Raw genomic sequence first — 19,172 nt, 5'->3', positions numbered from 1 at the left:
GCGGGCACCGTGATACGCAGGTTTGGTGGTTGCGGAAGTCGGGGTTTGCTCCTGATGTGTAGGCCTGGCTCCTCAACATGCCCTTTGACGGGGAACATCTTTTTGGCAGCAAGGCTGAATAGAGCCTTGAGAGGTTGCAGACCTCCATAGCTGCAGCAAAGTCGTTGGGCGCTGCAGTTCACCAACCTCTGCCTTTTCGTCCTAGGGGACAGCAATGGAGGGGAGGTTCCTTTCATTATTACTCATCCTTTGGTAAAGCGAGAGGAGCTGCCAGACAAAGGGGCCACCGTAGGAGTGCCAGAGGTGGAAAACAAGATACTCGAGGTGCCAAGGCCGCTCGGGCTGTTGTCTCTTTGCCCTCGGGCAACGCCGCAGCCGCTTCAGCTCAGTCATGAGGCCATGTTCCATGGTTCGCCGGTTGGGGGAAGGCTGCTGCAGCATCTTGCGGAATGGCGCACCATTACTTCAGATGTGAGGGTTCTGGAGATCATAACCCACGGCTACTGACTTCCTTTCCGGCAGAGGCCTCAAGACAATCCACCGGGGAATCTCTCTTTGAAGAGTCTGGATCCGCGCCTTGCGCAGGAAATTCAATCCCTGCTGGAGAAAGGCGCCATAGAACTGGTGACTGTAGCGGAGAGGAACAAGGGATGGTATTCCCCTTATTTTTTGATTTCCAAGAAAGACAGGGGATTGAGACCCATTAAGGACTTGCACGGTTTTAACAAACTCCTCAGGAAGGACAAGTTCAAGATGTTTACTCTCTCTCAAGTCCTCCAGGCCCTTCAACTTCAGGACTGGTTGGTGTCTCTCGACCTCAAGGACGCTTATTTTCATGTGCTGATACATCCAAAGCACAAGAAGTACCTGAGGTTTGCGGTTGGCGACTCGCACTTTCAGTTTCGGGTCCTGCCGTTCGGATTGACCTCTGCCCGAGGGTCTTCACCAAGCTCATGGTAGTGGTGGCAGCGCACCTCAGGAAAGGGGGGATTCACGTCTACCCCCACCTGGACGATTGGTTGATCAGGGCGCACTCTTCCGAGCAAGTCCTGGATCATCTGTCAGTCACCTGCCACTCCCTCCACAAGTTGGGCTTCTCCCTCAACTTAAAGAAGTCCCATTTGACACCAACTCGGCGGCTCCAGTACATCGGAGCAGTGCTCGACACGTCCCTGGGGCTTTTTCTTCCTCCCCAGGTGAGGGCTCATCACATTTAGCAGATGGTGCACAAGTTTCAGCTTGCCCAGAGTCTCCCAGCGTTCAAGTTCTTGAGATTGCTCGGCCTCATGGCATCCTGCATTCTTCTGGTGCCGGAGGCCAGGTTGCGGATGAGATCTTTGCAATGGGCACTCAAGCTCCAGTTGTCTCAGTCCTCCGGCAGGATGTCGGACCCTGTTCAGGTGCCGTCCTCGGTCGCCCAGGACCTTCTGTGGTGGGCCGTCTAAGACAATCTGATGAAGGGGGCTCCATTTTGGCTACCCTGGCCGGAGGTGACAATCGTGACGTACGCATCCCTCACGGGATGGGGAGCTCATGCCAACGAGTTTACAGTCAGCGGTCGTTGGTCTCCGTCAGAGTCCAGACTCCATATCAATCTGTTGGAGCTGAGGGCCGTCAGGCTAGCCCTGAAGGCTTTTCTGCCGACTGATGCGAGGAAAGAATGTCCTGATTCTGACGGACAACACGGTGGCCATGCACTACCTCAACAAAGGGGGGCGGGCAGGGTCACTTCCTCTGTGCAGGGAGGCGATGCAGCTCTGGTTCTGGGCAATCCAGCAGGAAGTTTCGATCTCAGCAGTTCATATGGCCAGAGTCGAAAACGAGACGGCGGACGCTCTGAGCAGGCAGAGCATGATCTCTCACGAGTGGGAGTTGGCTCAGGAGATTCTCCTGGAGATCTTTGCCCTTTGGGGGACCCCTCAAGTGGATCTCTTTGCCTCCAGTGTCAACCGGAAGTGCGAGAGGTTCTGCTTGCGGGAATTTCCGCCAAAAGGAGCCTTAGGAGACGCGTTCATGGTGGAGTGGTCATTCCCACTGCTGTACGCGTTTCCTCCAGTCCCCGTCATCCCGCAAGTACTGCGGAGGTTCGGTTCCCATATGATCCTCATTGCTCTGGCGTGGGCCCGGAGGACGTGGTACCCGGACCTTCTCGACTTGTCCATCTTCCCTCCACGTCGTCTTCCCTACCGAGACGATCTGCTCTCACGGGAGGGGGGCAGGTTCTCCATCCAGAGGTCAGATCCCTCAACCTTCACGCTTGGTTTCTGAAAGGTTGAGGTATAAGACGTGATGGAGGTGTTGCTCTCGGCCAGACGGCCAGCAACAAAGTTCCTGTATCGTTACCGTTGGCGCAAGTTCTGCGACTGGTGCAGGGTTATGAATGTGGATCCTTTTGCATGTGACATTCCCATGGTTCTGTCTTTTTTGCTTTCTTTGTCCCACAGGGGCTCGCAAGTGGGTACCGTTAAAGGTTACCTGGCGGCGCTGTCCATATTTAGGCGCTCGTCTGAAGAGTGTTCCCATTTTCAAATTCCTTTAATTTCTCAGTTTCTGAAAGGGCTCACTAATGTGTTCCCTCCGTCACCTTTCCAGGTGCCCGGTTGGGATTTGAACCTTGTTCTCAAATTTCTGTTGGGTGCTCCGTTTGAGCCTTTGCATTCCTGCCCTTTGAGACTGTTAACTCTTGAAACTGTATTTTTGGTTGCGGTCACTTCCGCTCGCAGAGTGAGTGAGTTACAGGCACTTTCAGTTAAGCCACCCTTCACTGTGTTTCATAAGGACAGGGTTGTCCTTAGAGTTCGTCCTTCCTTTCTTCCGAAGGTGGTGTCGGAATTTCATTTAGGCCAGAAGGTTGTTCTTCCGGCGTTTTATCCTCCTCCACATCCTGGTAAGGAAGAGGAGAGGCTCCATAGGCTTGATCCTAGGAGAGCGTTAAGCTTTTATATTTCACGCATGTCCCGGCTCAGAGTGGACGATCAACTCTTCATTGGTTACGCTGGAAAGCGTTTGGTACAAGCTGTGACGAAACAGACTTTGTCTCGCTGGATTATTTTGGCTATCTCTGAGTGTTACCACTTGGCAGGTAAGGACCCACCGGTCGGCTTACGGGCCCATTCTACCAGGGGTATGGCTGCCTCTACTGCCCTACAGAGGGGTGTTCCTATTTGTAACATCTGTGATGCAGCCACCTGGGCTTCGGTCCATACTTTTGTACGTCACTACTCCCTCGATTCAATCCAGGGGCAGGATCTGGCCTTTGGCAAGGCAGTCCTTTACTCTGCAAATTGGTTGGGCATTCTAAATTTCTGTTTTCTAAATTCTTTTCTCACCTCCTTGCATTGGTACTGCTTTGGGAGTCTGTCATAGATATGGAATACGTCGGTGGACCCAATCCCCTCGAAGAACAAGTTACTCTCTTACCTGGTAACGTTCTTTTGATGGGATGGTCCGACGACGTATTCCATATCGCCCCCTCCCTGAATTCCCCGCTACAGAATTTCTTATGCGATTGCAGCTTACGTTTCCGCAAGGCTTTGTGTGTCAGACTGGCAGAAGACTGGTGCCACACGTTCTGGGAAAAAACTACAACTGAGTCTATGGGCGTCGTGCGTCCTACTTATAACATCCAGTGACGTCGGCTGTCGGAGGAGGTCCTGGAGGGCGGCGTATCGACGTCTCCACGCAGGACGCAGACACAGAAGATTTTCCAAAGCAGCACAGCTGTGGCGATTACTGTCATAGATATGGAATATGTCGTCAGACCATCCCATCGAAAGAATGTTACCAGGTAAGAGAGTAACTTGTTCTTCTACAACAGAGATAAAACACACACAAAAATAATTAGAACTCTAAGACCCTGACCGGGCCAACCTCCCAACTCAACCAGTCTGAAATTCAATAAAATACATAGCAAGGGGGAGAAAAATATATATACCATAGTCTCAACCTCCAAGGGGAACTTGGAAATAATTTCTTCTAAATGCCAAGCTCAATCCAACAACAGACGTAAATAAATTGATCTGTGGAGACAAGGAAGACAAAAGGAACTGGGATAAGTACAATCCCTAATTCAACAAGTGTAAAAACCCCAAAAGCCAACTGCCCATCCAGCTTCAAGATCAATGGGCAAAATCGAATTGGAATACAAATAGGCACTCACCTATCTAAATGAACCAATGGAACCTAAATACGTCTGATAAGTCAAGGCAGAAGTCATGATGCAGTTAAATCACAACTGTGCCCATCCATTCCATTTTGGACGTAGTCTCATCAGAGCTCATTACATGAGAACTGAAAAGAGACAAAACCAGCGAAGATAGTATTGAAAACCAAAAAGCCAGAGCTTTGGGTATTATCTATTCTAATGTCACTTATTGTACATGGAAATAAGTTGTGAAAACATCCGACCTAAAAAGGCACCGGAAAGAGGCAAAATTGTAAATTGTCAAAAACAGTTGTGTAATAATACCCTCAGTTTAGTCTAATGCCCCAATAAATACGTAAGCAATTGAATTGTGGATACTTCCTATGTTTAACAAATAAAGCGAGTAACGTACAAGATTTAACCAAGATGAAATGTGGTTCAAACTTGGAAATACGCAAGGAGCAGTTTTTGTTACTCGTGATCTCCGAACCCAATTTGAGGTCAGGTGTTTAAACACACAAGAGCACAATGGAGTGAAAAGGTAAGATAAATTTATGGAGGTCCTCAAAAACCCCCCAGCCACCAGCATGTTCATGGTAGAGTGAGCACACAGGTCTCTGGTATCTGAGAGAGCTATTATTGCCAGAATGTTTAGTTTCTGGGTCAGGGAGATCCTGCTCTGTGCTGCCCGAGAAAAGAAAGAGCTACGATGGGGAATTGGCGACCATTCGTCTTTTTCCAGATTTCAGGCCGCAAGTACAGGACCAAAGAAAAACTTAAGCAGTGAAAAATATCCTGAGAAGAAAGGAAGTCCGCTATTCAATTCTGTTTCCAGCTAAACTCAGGGTGGTGCACAGAGTATCCTTTTTTACATGCCCAGAGGCTGCAGGCGGCTATGCTAGGGACATCCCAGACCCGAGGAGTCGTCACAACCCCCTTTCCCCCCCCGAACGTCACCTTAGCGCTTCCCCCGCCTATGATTATCCGAAGCTGCCCATATTGTGATATTTTACCCATGGGTACACATATGCCCTTAAGTAAGTTATATGGAACTCACCAACAATTGGTAATAAAGCAACAGATACTTTATTAGGCCTTCTGTCGCATGGAGCCACAGCTAGCCGCTAGCGCCCGTGCCCAGCGACAAAGAACTGTGTTTGGGGTTACTTGTGGGGAATGAGTTGGGTGGCGGTGGTGATAAAGGTGCTGGCAAGTTATTGTTTCTGGCATGGTAGAGGGGCGGTTTCAAATTAGGCTGATGTTGACAAGTTGTGGCTTGCATTTCTCTCGGTTTTGAGGGACGCGTTGTATCGACTGACATTTCAAGCTAACTTTGTAAGGGTAGGACAAAGGTTTATACCCCTTTTAGATGGACCCCAACGTGACACTTGAGTAATGTACAAATATCATTTGAAAATCTATGACAGACCACAGTATGGGAACCCCTGTGTTTGCACATGGGTCAAACACGAACATGACACTGTTAACCTGGAATATACAAGGTTTTACCAATGGCAAGAAAGTGCGTTTGATTGCAAACTACGCAAAAAGTTATGGGGTAAATATCCTATGCCTACAAGAAACACACCTAGCATGGGACAGTAGGATCCCCAACCTGACTGGGTGGGGGTTCATAGGTATTGCTCTTCCTCCTTCTCAACACACTTCTGAGGAGTTGCAACCTATATCCATCACTCGTTGGAATTTAAACTACACAGCCGAATTGGAGATGAGGGTTGGTACCTACTCTTGGCAGGAGAGATTGCAGGATGGTGAGTCATGAATATATATGCTCCAAATAATGACTGCCCAGAGGTCTTCCAACGCTGTGCTGCTCATTTGCATACATACCCGAACTATGAGGTCATGTGGGCTGGAGACTTTACTGTTGCTATTTCCCTAGTTCTGGACAGATCCTCTACATCCCAGCCTTCCCTTCCGAGAGCAGCCCAGACCACTATATCTGAATATTACAATTTCCATGATTCCTGGTGGCTACTACACCCTATATCTAGGGAATATTCTTATTACTCTGGGATACATGGTAGCTTCTCTAGAATAGATTGTTATGATATCATCCGATTTTGCTCAGGACGTTACGAGGGCTCAAATACTCCCCCGATCACTATCCGACCATTCCCCTGTACTAATATCGTTTCTAGTCCCGATCTGGCCCCCTATGCACTTGCGCTAGCGCTTCATGGCTTGTGCCCTAGAATATGCGGTTTTCCAGGAGGAGATAGGGCAGGACATCCAAACTTTCTTTGAAGTAAATTTGGGCTCTGCACCAGACCCCAGAATTGTATGGTAAACCTTCAAGGTGTATATTAGGGGATGTTGTATAGCAAAGGAAGGAGGTGTCTTGAAATCCATATGCAGATTCATGTCCACCCTTGAGCAGGAGATTAAAAACTTGGAGTTACAGGAAGGCCACCAAGATTCCCAAGAGATAAGTCCCGACTCCGGGCAAGCAGGGAGGAAATGTCCCTCCTGACAGCCAGAAAAGAGCGATATTAGGGCGATCCCATTCCGGCTGCCACATATGCCGTGGGGGACCCTCACTAAAGAATGTGGAAGAATCAATACAGCGTTCCACGACTACTATGAGAGACTATATACCTCCCAGACATCAGCTGGACACAAATCCAGAGGGCAATACCTAGACAGAATAGCTCTGGGTGGGTTGGACCCAGCTTTATGGATGGCCTTGAATGACCCCCCTTCCGACAAGGCGTTCCATAGATTGATCCTCTCTCTCCTTAACGGTAAGGCTCCAGGTCTAGATGGGATCACAGCAGAACTGTATAAAGCATACACCGACCTTGATTCCTCACGTGCGTGAAGTGTATGAAGCAGCCAAATCTTCAGGTTTGCTTCCCGAATCCACAGGACCGCTCTTGTAACTATTGTTGAAGCCCACTAAAGACCCCCGCAAATGCTCCTCATACAGAACACGATCACTATTCAACACAGACAATAATATCTTGGCAAAGATTATAGCTGACAGGCTCCTCCCACATATGCCCGTATTGGTCCCCCCGACCAGGCCGGCTTAATCCCCGGTCTATCCCCACCCAGAATATCCTGCATCGACTGTTCACACTTACGCGCAACGTGAACACGGAGATCCCAATTGCTGTGGCTGCCTTGGATGCTGAGAAGGCCTTCGACTCGATGGAATGGCCATTCTTTTTCAAGGCTCTACATCGGTTGGGTATCAGTTTCCTTCCTCCAATGGGTGCAGCTGCTATAAATGGCCCCTAGGGCAAAGATATGCACTTACCGAATGCTATCTGATTTACATCCATCCGACACGAGGCACTCGTCATTGCTGTCCTTTGTCTCCCATCCTCTTTGCACTGGCAGTCGAATCCCTGGCTTGAGCCCTGCGGGACTACCACACACAGAGAGGGGTCAAAATCCACTCCATCCCTCCATAATATTCCTCTACGCGGATGATATGCTGCTTTATGTGAAATATCCCAGACAGAATTTACAACCATTGGTCGAGGAGATCGTCTAGTTTGGTTACCTTTCTGACTTAACGATCAACTGGTCTAAGTCTGAGGTACTCCCACTGACGGCAAAGGTTGACCGCTCTGACATTTGCGATGCATTCAAGTTGCGCGCACATAGCATTCGATATTTGGGTATGCTAGTGTCACCCTCCCCGGCGGAACTGTATAGAGTAAACTATGTAGAAACTCTCGAAAAACTGGAACATAAGGAAGATGCCTGGATCCTCCTTCCCATCTCCCACGCGTCCCGTATGTCACTAGCATAGATGGTGTACCTTCCAAACCTTTTATATGCCTTCAATAATGCCCCAATCTGGCCCCCGTCAGGATTTTGGTCCCAGATCAAGAGCTTTATGATTTGATTGGTCTGGGCAGGAGGGTAGGCCAGGGTTTCTTACGACACCCTGTCCCAACCTTATGAACAAGGGGGCCTGGAATACCCAGGTCTGTATATCTATTTCTTGGCAGCGCAGATAACCTATTCGGTCCGGTGGTGGTCCCCCACAGCTAAACTCCCTCGTGTCCTTCATGAAAGGGTTACCTCATACCCAAACGACGTGAAAGGTCTACTCTGGGGATCCCTGGAGAGGGTGGAAAAAACAAAATACAACATGTGGCAACTACCTGCAGGGCCTGGGATCAGGTACGTTGTTTAACTGGGCAGGATGGCTGGTACTCCCCGATGCTCGCTCTATACCAAGTCACCGGTATACCTCTTACTCATGAGAAACTCTTTTTCGACAACATTTTGGGAGGTTGGGGATCCACACACTGGGTGACTTTGTTCAAGACGATAGCTTCATTACATGGGATGTCCTGAAGTATAGAGGGGAATGGACGGCAGTTACTATGCTGTTATACTTTCAACTGCGCAAGATTTTCAGGACCAAATGGGCAAACTTCTGGCATGCACCCCGATTTTCTCTAATACTCCAATATGTCATAGCTCCACCAACCACTAGGAAATTGGTATCATCCATATATAAACTTATCAGATCACAGAAAGTAACCCATATATGTAATAACAAGGCCAAATCCGAATTGGTACTGGGGAGTGAATTGTCAGAAGATCAATAGAGGAAAATTGGTGCGCAAACTATCCATGAACAATCTGCACAGATTGATGCATTTCAAATTTTTTACTCCCCAGCCTGCCTGCACAGGTTCTACCCAGACAGAACCCCCAATGTATTAGATGTGGATTTGAGCCAGCTCATTTTTTTCCATGTCTCTTGGAGCTGCCCACAGATGTGTCCTTTTTGGGATAATATAGTAAACACGGTCTCAGACGCTTGGGTCTCAAGTGCAATACCCCCTAGAACTATGGTTGTTGGCCCTGGTTGAAGAGGACACTAAGGCTGAAATAAAATTGGTGGGGATGGGTTATCCTAGATGAGGAATCCGTTGGGGGGGGGGGCATCAGTGATTGCACAATCCTTACTAGCTAGGGCACCGGGGAAACAAAGGGCTACTTGTTTTCAGGAATGGATTAACAGTATGAATATGTGTGAGAGGAAGGAAACTCGATTTGCGGCAACCCTCCCAGAGCAGAGCAGACCAGTGGACTACTGGGACCCATGCAGATCTTCTAGGAACAGAGATGTAGAGGCCCTGACTTGATTGGCTTCCAGACGATCTCCCATTAGGAAAGTGTTGAATGTGTAGTGCATAACATGTCCACCTCACAATATCTTGTCGTGAATATTTTGTGTTTGATTTGTGGGATTGTCGTCTTTGCATGGCCCGCTGTTCTCGGCTTTGTACTGTCTCGACAAAGTTGGTGGGGGAGAGGGGAGGGACTGTTATGTCAGGACCATTTGTATTACTGTAAGTTGAACTTAAAAATTACAATAAAGAAATAAAAAAACATAAACAAGTTCTACATCTCTCGTACTAGAGAGGCTAGGGGAAAGATGTCCTGCATTTTGTTGGTTACTCTGGGGCTTTTGCTGGCAGGACTGTGACCAAACAGGCCCTGTCAAGGTAGATTATTCTCTGTATCTCAGACTGCTACAATCTGGCTTGGAAGGATGGGGCTCAGAGACCATTCTACCAGAAGAATGGCTGCCACCTCTGCCCTGCAGAGAGGGTAAGTCCCTTTCCTGGACATTTGCCAGGGGGCAACATGGGCGTCTTTGCACACGTTTGCTGAGCATTGCTGCTTGTAGTCCCTTGCGGGTCAGGATGCTTGTTTTGGTAGGGCAGTTCTCCAGAGTTTTCTGATTTTATTTGTTCTCCTCCAGATTTATGTACTGCTTTGGGAGTCTATCATAGATGAGGAATCCATGGGAGGAAAGAATCCATTAGAAGAACAAATTACTTACCTCTCTGTAATTGTCTTTCTGATGGATGTTCCTCTACAGATGCTGCATCACCCTCGCTACCTGCCCCTCTTGGTGGTAAGCTAGTACACCATTGGTTCTACGGTCCGTCAGCGTCGGTGTGCTAGGGGAAAAAGGGTGGAACTGAGTTCACCATGCCCCTCAAATACTGGCCCCTTGTCATATCCAGTGCAGAGCACGTAGAGGTGTTGGAGGGAGCCAGCACCGAGCCGGTGTGTGCCCGCTGGCGGCTGAAATGTATCAGAACAGCTGCTGCTCTGGGATAGGGTTATCCTAGATGAGGAATCCATGGGGGGAACATACATCAGAGAATTTCAGAGAGTTAAATAATTTGTTCTTGTGGTGATATCCAAACACTGGCTCCGCATGAGGCCTTTTTTGCGGCTGCCATGCTGTCACTGGGTCCATTCTACCAGGGACCTGGTAGCTATGCTTTTATGGTCTTCTGTCAAGTGGCTAAGTGGGCTTCCCTACTCCCCTACTCAGGTTTGCCAAGCGTTACTGCTTGGATTACATGTCCGGTCAGTACAGATCTGGGTTGTTTAATCGCAAACGAATTGTTCGCGGGTGAACTGCCCTCGGTGTTATTGCTTGGGTGCCTGTTTTGAACGTTCATTGAAAACGGGGGCCCGAGCAATATTTGTCCCCCGCCGCCAATGTTAAGGATGCAGGGGACAAAATACTGAACACCGGGACCGGGGGACACCCCGCAGCCCCCTCTCCTCATGTTCAGTATTTTTGGCCGCAAACAAAACTGTAGCACCCAATGCGATCAAAACGTACATACAGACAGTTGGATTCCATCAAATTGGGTTTTACTGTCAGTATGCCCAATTTGGTAGTGCAGTGCTCTTGAGTTTCCTGGTTTATATGGTGGTTTCATTTGCCTCAGTTTTAGGTTGACATGATGCACCTGTTGCTGGTCACGAACAGAGTATCACAGGACCACTGTAGTTTCTCCCGGGAGAACGTGTGCTAAGTGGATTGTATTTTGGGCAACTTTGGCCTCTGGTGACAGTTGTCACTGACGCCCTTCTTAAATGTTGGTGTTAACCTGAATGAAGCAATGGTGAGCTGACTGTGGTCTCCTGCTGAGGTGAGGAAATGCATCATTCTCGTAGTATGAGTTATTATGCTGGTCCTTATTGCTTCCTTTCATTCCTTCTGCTTGGGACAAGTACCTCCACATTCTAAGCGACAACACAGTGGACATAGGTTATCTCACCAAGAGAGGTGGCGTGGTATTGCTGCTTCTTCAAAGGAAAACCGTGATGCATCTGTGGTTCTCTGTTCTGGAAAATGTCTTCTCTCTGCCAGCTGATGATCGTGCCTGGTCAGAGAATGTCATTGTGAACATCTTGATTAGGCAGGCTTCTTTCTCCTATGAGTGAGTGCTCTGCCAGGAAGCTCTGGATACGCTCATATCCTTTTGGGCCCCTTCAGATAGATTGGTGTGCCTCCAGTGTGAACTGGAGGTTTGATTGTTGTATTATTGGGAATTTCCCCTGCCTGGGGTGGGGCTCTTCAGTTGCATTAATACATGAGTGACATTTCGTACCCCTATGTGTGGCCCCACTGATTCCTGTCATTCCTCTAGTTCTCACAAGATTGTCGAAGTTCAGTGATCATGATTTCCCCAGAGTGGACCTTGAGGACCTGGTACCCAGAACTATTGAACATGTTAATTTGTCCTACATGAGGGTGGATCGGCTCTCCTGATCGAAGGGTTGGTTCCCTGACCCAGGCCTCATCAGCCCTAATATTCATGTTTTGCTGCTGAGAGGCTGAGGCACAAGAAGTGAAATCTTCTCTGATAAGCTTCTGGATGTACTCCTTTCTGCCACAATGCTCTCCACCAAGTCCATCCATTAATGCAGGTGGCGTAAGATTTTGGATTGGTGCAGAGAAAAGGGCAGGACACGTTTATTTATCTCACTGACCTCTATGGTTCTTGATTCAAGGGTTTCCCTAAGCACCAGAGACTTCTTATTAGCACTGTCAAAAGATAACTGGTTGCTATTTCGGTCCCCTGAGTATGCAGTCATTGCTGACTGTTAGGCAGAATCCTGTGCAGTTCCCTTAGGGAGCACTACAGAAGATTAAGACTACAGGTGAGAGCAATAAATCCCCTTTGGTATCAGTCTGTACCACAAAGATTTAGTTGGTAGCTGTGGCTGACCAGTCAGACTTATCTCAAGAGGGAGATGAGCAGTATTCAGGGTTTACACAATGGGCCTATCGTACTATGGCACAAGGAAACACTGACCAAAGCTTTGTATTAAAAAGTAGATATATATTTATTTTATACACTTCCAGTAAAACACATTTATCAGTCATCAAGCAAGTTAAAATAAGTCAAAGAAGAATACACACACTCCCTAGTTAAATTGTAGACCAAGTGAACCAGAGTGAAAACTGAACAAAACGGCACAGTGAAAACCACACACAAGGGATACTCTAGCAATTTCTCACAAGGGAGGGACAGCACAAGTTATTCAGAAATATCGTCTTACACACCCTAGCAACACTTCCCATAAGTTTGTGAACAAGTTTAGGCAAGGCAGTACTTTAGTATAAAGAATACTTAAATGAAAACCAAGCAAAATGGCACTTCACAAGTTTTAAAAAAGGGAAGAAAAAGGTGGTTATAAAAAGTAGGTGCACCAACACAGTTCTAGTTGAGAAGCAATCTAAAGAAGGCAGTTCTAACAAATTTAGCCAGAGCCAAAAGGCCAGAGTCAGTGGTACAGGGCAAGGGCCCAGGAGCAAAATGTTCTTGTAGCTGCAGTCAAGTCTTTGGTTAATGATTTGAAAAGGTGGATGCAGAAGATGAAAAGACACTGTTAAAAGAGGGGAGCGGCCAACCGACAGGTAGGTAAAGGATTTAAAACACCTTTAGCACTACCATGCAGAAAGGGCGGCCTGGCGGAACAATGTACCTTTAAAATGAAGAAGTGGCTCCTGCGGTGGCGGTTGTTCCTGCAGTTCGGGGGATCCAACAGAGGAAGAGAGGCTCTCGTTGTGGAGGAAGGTTCGAGTTAATGCACTACCCAGGGATGAAACCAGCCGCGGTGCTGCCCGACGAGTAAAAGGTACGCTCCTTTAAATCGCGGTCCGGGTGGACGGGTGCCTGGCTATCCGGTCTCCGAGTACAGGGTACTGGTGATTCGACCAGGGCAGGTCCAGGAAGGCGATTGGCAAACTAGTTGGCCCCACCAGCTCCAGGGAAGAAGGCTCTTGCAGGTGAAGATCTTCTCTCGTCGTGTGGAGAAAAGTGGTGAGAAGCTGCAGCAGGGCTTCACTGGTGGTTCAGTCGTTGGAGATGTCTTTGGCTTCTCTCCTCTTCAGCTTCTTAGTTCCAGTGGTGACGTCTTGCTCTTCCAGTCCTCAGGACCCTGCTTTTATGCAAAAAGATTCCCATTCATACAGCCTAGCTGTCACTCACACAGTGGAGTGGTAACTTTGGCGGGAGACCCTCCAGCCTATCAGAATAGAGTGCGACATGAGTTGCTGAGGCAACCCTGTCCAAGGGTCCTACCCACCCCAGACTCAGTGGCGCCGGGAGGAGGGCTTCTTGGCAGAAGCCCTCCAAAAGGTCGAACAAAGGATCCCAGACTTGAGTTAGGAGTTTAGAGAAAGACACGAGAAAGAAGTTATATTAAAGTTCTGGCAAATAAAACCTACCAGAGTAATGTTAATATAAAAATAAACCGGTGGTATGTTAGAGGCTGTCAGAAAATGTTGTAGCCTCGAACAATGGGAAAGTTCCATAGGCAAATATTCACGGTCGAATATTTACGGTAGTAACCACTGCCACCAGCCAGAAACTTTAGAGAGAGGGACTGTAAGATTAACCCCTTCCAGTACCTCCATAGTAAGATGGGTTGTACTGGTTTTGTTCAGAAAGATTGACTAGTAAAGTCAATGGGGACTTTACATGCCCTGGAAGACAGTAGTCAGTCCCAGGGTATGGGGTCTATGTTTGGGGGTCGCTACGACACCCCTGTGTCACTGCACAGAGGGTGCTGTGTAACACATGTGAATAAAGATGGTTCCTATGGGGTTGAGAAAATCCCATAGACATTAAACACAAAAAATAGCCTAGAACACACATAGCAAATATGCCTAAGAGTGGGAAAAAGAGTCTCACTCTTACCAGGAGAAAAAAACAAACCCTTCAAATCCAGCAAAGCTGCTGGGGGACTCTATAGGTAAGGGAAATTAGCCATAGAATGAGAATTCTCCCTAACACTGACTTTCTAACCAGCGTCCGCCATGCCAGTTTGTTTGGGATTTGGACCTTGTTACATTTCACATAGAGGATCTGTTCAGCCTTTGTATTTGTGCCCTTTACGGTTGCTAGCCATTAGAATGTTCATGCTTTCCCTTCCGCTAGGTGAATCAGTAAGTGCCAGGCTCTATCAAATCCCCTACCTTTTTTCTCTACGGAAAATGTGATTGAGGGGTACACTATACTTCCTTTTTGACCTTTTGTCCAATTTGCACTTTCATAATAGACTCATCTCCCTTTTTTTCTTTAACCTATTCATCAATGGCAGAGGAGTGGTCAAACATTGTTGAACCTGAGAGGGCTCTCAGCCAATATGTGTCTCGAACGAGGGACATCAGAAAAGATTTACCAGCTTTTTGTTGGTTATGCTGAAGCTTGAGCGCGCTGGGCCATTACTAATCAGACCCTCTCTGGGTAGATCATTCTCTGTATTTTTGTAGTGTTACAATCCTGCTGGTAAACACGTGCCTAGAAGTCCCAGGACCCAGGCAGCTGTCTATGCCCTGCAGAGTCGGGTCCCTTTTTTTTGGGACCTCTGCCAAGCTACTCCGTGGGCTTCTCTACAAATGTTTGCCAAGCATTATTGCATCTGTTTTTTGTGCACTCAGGACACCATTTTTGGTCATGCAGTCCTCCTGAGTTTCCTAGTGTAGATGGTGGTTTCACACTCTCCTCCAGGTTCTTACTCTTTTGTGACCCTACGATGAGAGATTCATGGGATGGATTAATCCATAGCAGAACAAATTAATTGCCTCAGTTATGTTTTCTCTGGTGGATTAATTTTCCTCCCCCCTTCTTCCCAAGTGATTACTCTTCTCCCTCCAGGCCATACTCTAGTAGAGGTAGCCTATACACGTCTTTTTGTTCTATGATCCCTCAGCTGCTAAGAGCTAGATGGACATTCTCCATATATATTTCCAATGACAATGCATACAGAGGCATGAACGTTAACGACACCAACTCAGAAATGCTATGTTCCCTCTGGTGGCTAAAAAAGTATCCAAAGCGCTGGAGGAAGAATCTGTAGGAGTAATTACTAATTCATTACAAACAACATTACCAAGAGTTAAGTAATGTATTCATTGTCAAAACTAGTGCATGACTTTCTGTAACTATTTGTGCCATTGGTAAAAGCATAGTTTCAGTGCTGCCTGAACTATTACAATGGTATGACAGATGATGAAGTGCCTTCTATACATTACATAGTCAATTTTTACTAACAGAAAATTATCTTTTTACTTATGCAGATCCTTTTGATCCATTTGCCATGTCTTCTGTTTCTGAAAGACATGCTCCCTCTGGCCCTGATCTTTTTGGAGACTTTATGAATCCAAATTCAACATCTACGCCAACTGTATTTCCTGCCACACACAGTGCGCCACCACCTTCTTCCAGCTCTGAATTTTTACACTTGGGTAAGTAACCTTGTTACTTGTGTGTGTTGTGTCTGTGTAATGTGACAAAGTATCCTCAGAGCACTTGAGACAAAAATATAGTTCAACACCTATATTTAAAAGTACAGGATGGCGTTGGCTAGACACCTGCAGTGCCTGCGGATCTCCAAAATATAACCCAAGTTGTATAACCACAGTAGTGTCTTTTCATTCTACCTCCAAATAGTTCCTCGGGTACAGACTTGGCATAAACATTCTTTTTTTTCAGGATCAATGCCCTTGACACACTCATAGTGGCAAGTATTCTTCTCCAAACGCTTGGGTGCCAGCCTGCGTGCTGCTAGCGTGGGTGGAATATTACAGAGGGGTGCAAGGGTGCCAACCAATTATAGAGGGCCACGCAATGGAGAGCCCTATAGTTTATGTAACCAATGGGACGTCGTGTATTTGATGACGTTTAGTGTCTTGCACTAGATGAGGGCTTAGCTGCCCCACTTGATGTTGGAGACCTAATCACTTTCCCAACAAGTATGGAATGTATACCTAGATGTTCCCTATAAGCCAATCACTTTTCCAAGTAGGTTTTTGTAGTTTACCACGTAGACTGACGTTAATGATGACAAGTTTTTGCTATATAACCTGCCTTTTTTATGAAACTCGCTGAGTGAGCAGATCAAGCGGATGTTTGTTGATGATAGTTATACTGCCTGTTTTAGACAATTGATATTAAACCAGATGTACTTTGCCAACTTCCTGAGTCCGTCTGATTATTGATGTTTGAGTATATTCTGCATCCCCTTCCAAAGTACTGCTAGCTCGTCTTAAAAGGCCTAGTGTTGGGGACACAGGTTCACTCTCGAGCATAAAAAGAAAGAACCTTCTGCTAGGAAGGCTCTTCCAGGGTATGCTCAGTCTGGATTTTCCTTGGTCTTCCTGCTTTCCCTCCTGCCCTTCAGATCTGAGGTCCTTGCTTCCCAGTACAACTACAATGCCTTAAATTTCTTTTGGGATGTTTAGCCTTTCTCACTGGTAGTTGGATTTACCTTCATCTTCTGACCTGATCTTTGAACTTCCAATTGGAACACATCCCAGTATGACCTGGCTTCTCAGATACACTTAGTCAGGTCTCACCCGGCCCCTTGATATCAGCATGTGATTGCACAGGTGTCCCCGTGATCTGGAGTGACAGCTTTCACTGGATAGATCTCATCGTGACCTGGATTGTTAGCATTGACTTGTTTAAGTCTTTCTGACCTATGGCAGGCTTCTCCAGCATGGGGTCTGGCATGGATTCACATGCTCATGAATATTCCCCGTCGTCAGGCTGGGAATCCTCGGTAAAGAAAAAACCAGTATCAGTTTCGTTTCTGATCTGTCTTTCGTAGTAATAACCAATCACTGGTCTCTGCGTCATACTGACCACAGCCAATGACTGCCCTCTACCTAAGCACCGCCTCTGGCAGCCATCTTCAGATTTTTACCGCACGTTCATGTGTTGGGATCTTCGTGCTATTGCTCTCGAGCGTTAGTGCTATTTTTTCGCGCTTTTTACAAAAACTTCGATTCTTTCGGTCAAAAGAGCCTCAAGCTCCACCGATCCTACATCCGATCAACGGGGACCCGTGTCGGATTCATCTGTGCCCCTCAAGGGTGAAGATTTCGTCGAGCTACACTTCGGAGGACTCCAGAAGCTTCTCAGGCCCTGTCTCGGAGATGGCCCAGGAGAAGGGAAGCTCGACGCCCGGAAAGCTGTTCAGGGTCTGCCCTGGATGCCAGCTGCAGAACGTCTTCAAGGAGGACGAACACTCTTTCTGCCTTTACTGCCTTCATGAGGACAAGACGCACGTGGAGAAGGACTGTGCGTTTTGCGGCAACATGTCGGAACGGACCATGAAGGACCGCCATCAACGTCTCGCCAACTGGCTGGAGGGTAAGAGCCCGTCTGGCGAGAAGAAGAAGAAATCCGAGCGGTCTTCTAAGACCTTTGAGGGCGCCCCGGCGACGGGGGCCCAACATAAGGCCAAGCACCGCGAGTCCGCTGGCACCGGGAGCGCCGAACGGTCGGGCTCTGCGGGCGCCAGGCAGGGCGCACCCTCCCCGGCACCATCAACCACGAGCCAACGCTCTGGGTCGGGTAAGAGGAAGGCCGAGCACCCGGCGAAGCTCCTGGAGAGGCCCCGGTCGAGCTCTAAGGCAGAGGAGGAACGTGGCATTGCCCCCTCCCTCAAGGATAAGGCGGTGAGCGCACCTAAGGTGGTGAAGGCCTTGATCCATCCGACCAAGCCCTCTATCGAAACGGTCGCGGCGGCCCTGGCTCAGCCTGTGGTGGCTGCACCAGTGGTGGCGACCTCAGGGCCCAGAATCTCCCTGCCTCCTCGGAGGGAGTCTTCCTTTGTGCCCATCGATAGGACCCCCGTGAAACCCTCCGTGGGGAAGAAGAAGGGGGGGCAGGGCGTCGTCGTAGAGTCGGCCTCAACCTCAGAAGAGGAACTGATCGAGGTCTTAAGCCACGGCCTAGGCGTGGAAGAAGGCCAGCCCGTCGGAATGGACCCCGACGCAGGTGACGACGACGACATCGTCGAGGAGACCGACGGGGCCCCTGCTCGCCCGTCGGATTCCCCTCTGCCAGCGCCGCAAGACAACTCGGCGGCCATTTTGTTGGCCATACAGTCCTTATGCTCCGAGATAAGGACGAGGCTACCGTTACCGACGGAGGAACCTCTCCCGTCGGGGGATCCAGAACCGGGACCTTCTGGTGTTCCCCCTACCAAGAAAAGAAGGATCCATCCACCACCTCCTTTTCAACCGTCGCGCCCCTTCCAGCCCTCCTCCCCGTCCACCCGAGGGGATGATACGGGGACTGACACGGCAGCGACGGGTACGGACGACGAGGCATACGACGAGGATTTTCCGTCGTCGCCTCCCACCAGGGCCTCTCCGCCCGACGAGATCGGATCTTTCCACTCCATGATCTCCAGGGCTTCCGAGCTTTTCCAACTCTGCCCTGAGGAGAAGAAAAAGGAAGGCTTCCTTTATCAGCGGCGCGAGGCCAAGAGGAAGACGGTCCTCGCAGTGCCTCTGTTGGACGACATTTGGGATGAGGGCCTTTCCCTCCTCAAGAACCCTTCCACGACGCCAGCTAGAAGAGACCGGTACGAGAAAAAGTACCGGGTCCCGGACACGGCCCCCCTATGCCTCCGGGCGCAGCCTACCCCGGACTCCGTCGTCTCCGCGGCAGCCAGGAAGAAAGCGGGGGGGGGTGCGGCCTCCACATCGACTTCCCCGCCGGACGGCGAGGGAAAGAAATTGGATACTATGGGGCGTAGAGTCATCTCGTCGGCAGCGACGACGATTAAAGCGGCCAACGCCTTGGCTATCGTGGCCCGCTACGACAGGGAGCTCTGGTACAAGATGGCTCCTCTGCTGGATTTTCTGCCGGACGACAAGAGGGCGGAGGCCCTTGAGATCCTGCAGGAAGGTGAG

The 19,172-nt window shown here is 48.6% G+C and overlaps 1 protein-coding gene across 1 annotated transcript in view; it reads left to right on the top strand.

Moving 5' to 3' along the window:
* Nucleotides 1-19,172, top strand: part of GAK (cyclin G associated kinase) — a 2,243,070-nt gene that overhangs the window by 1,794,516 nt on the left and 429,382 nt on the right. The window contains exon 22 of the mRNA XM_069626358.1: nucleotides 15,543-15,710. Within this exon, the coding sequence (XP_069482459.1) occupies nucleotides 15,543-15,710 (168 nt within the window). The remainder of the gene's footprint in view (nucleotides 1-15,542; nucleotides 15,711-19,172) is intronic.

The sequence above is a fragment of the Ambystoma mexicanum genome, chromosome 6p (assembly GCF_040938575.1).
Source record: "Ambystoma mexicanum isolate Mex_15411 chromosome 6p, UKY_AmexF1_1, whole genome shotgun sequence".
NCBI classification, from domain to species: domain Eukaryota; kingdom Metazoa; phylum Chordata; class Amphibia; order Caudata; family Ambystomatidae; genus Ambystoma; species Ambystoma mexicanum.
This window is presented reverse-complemented; position numbering and strand designations above follow the sequence as displayed.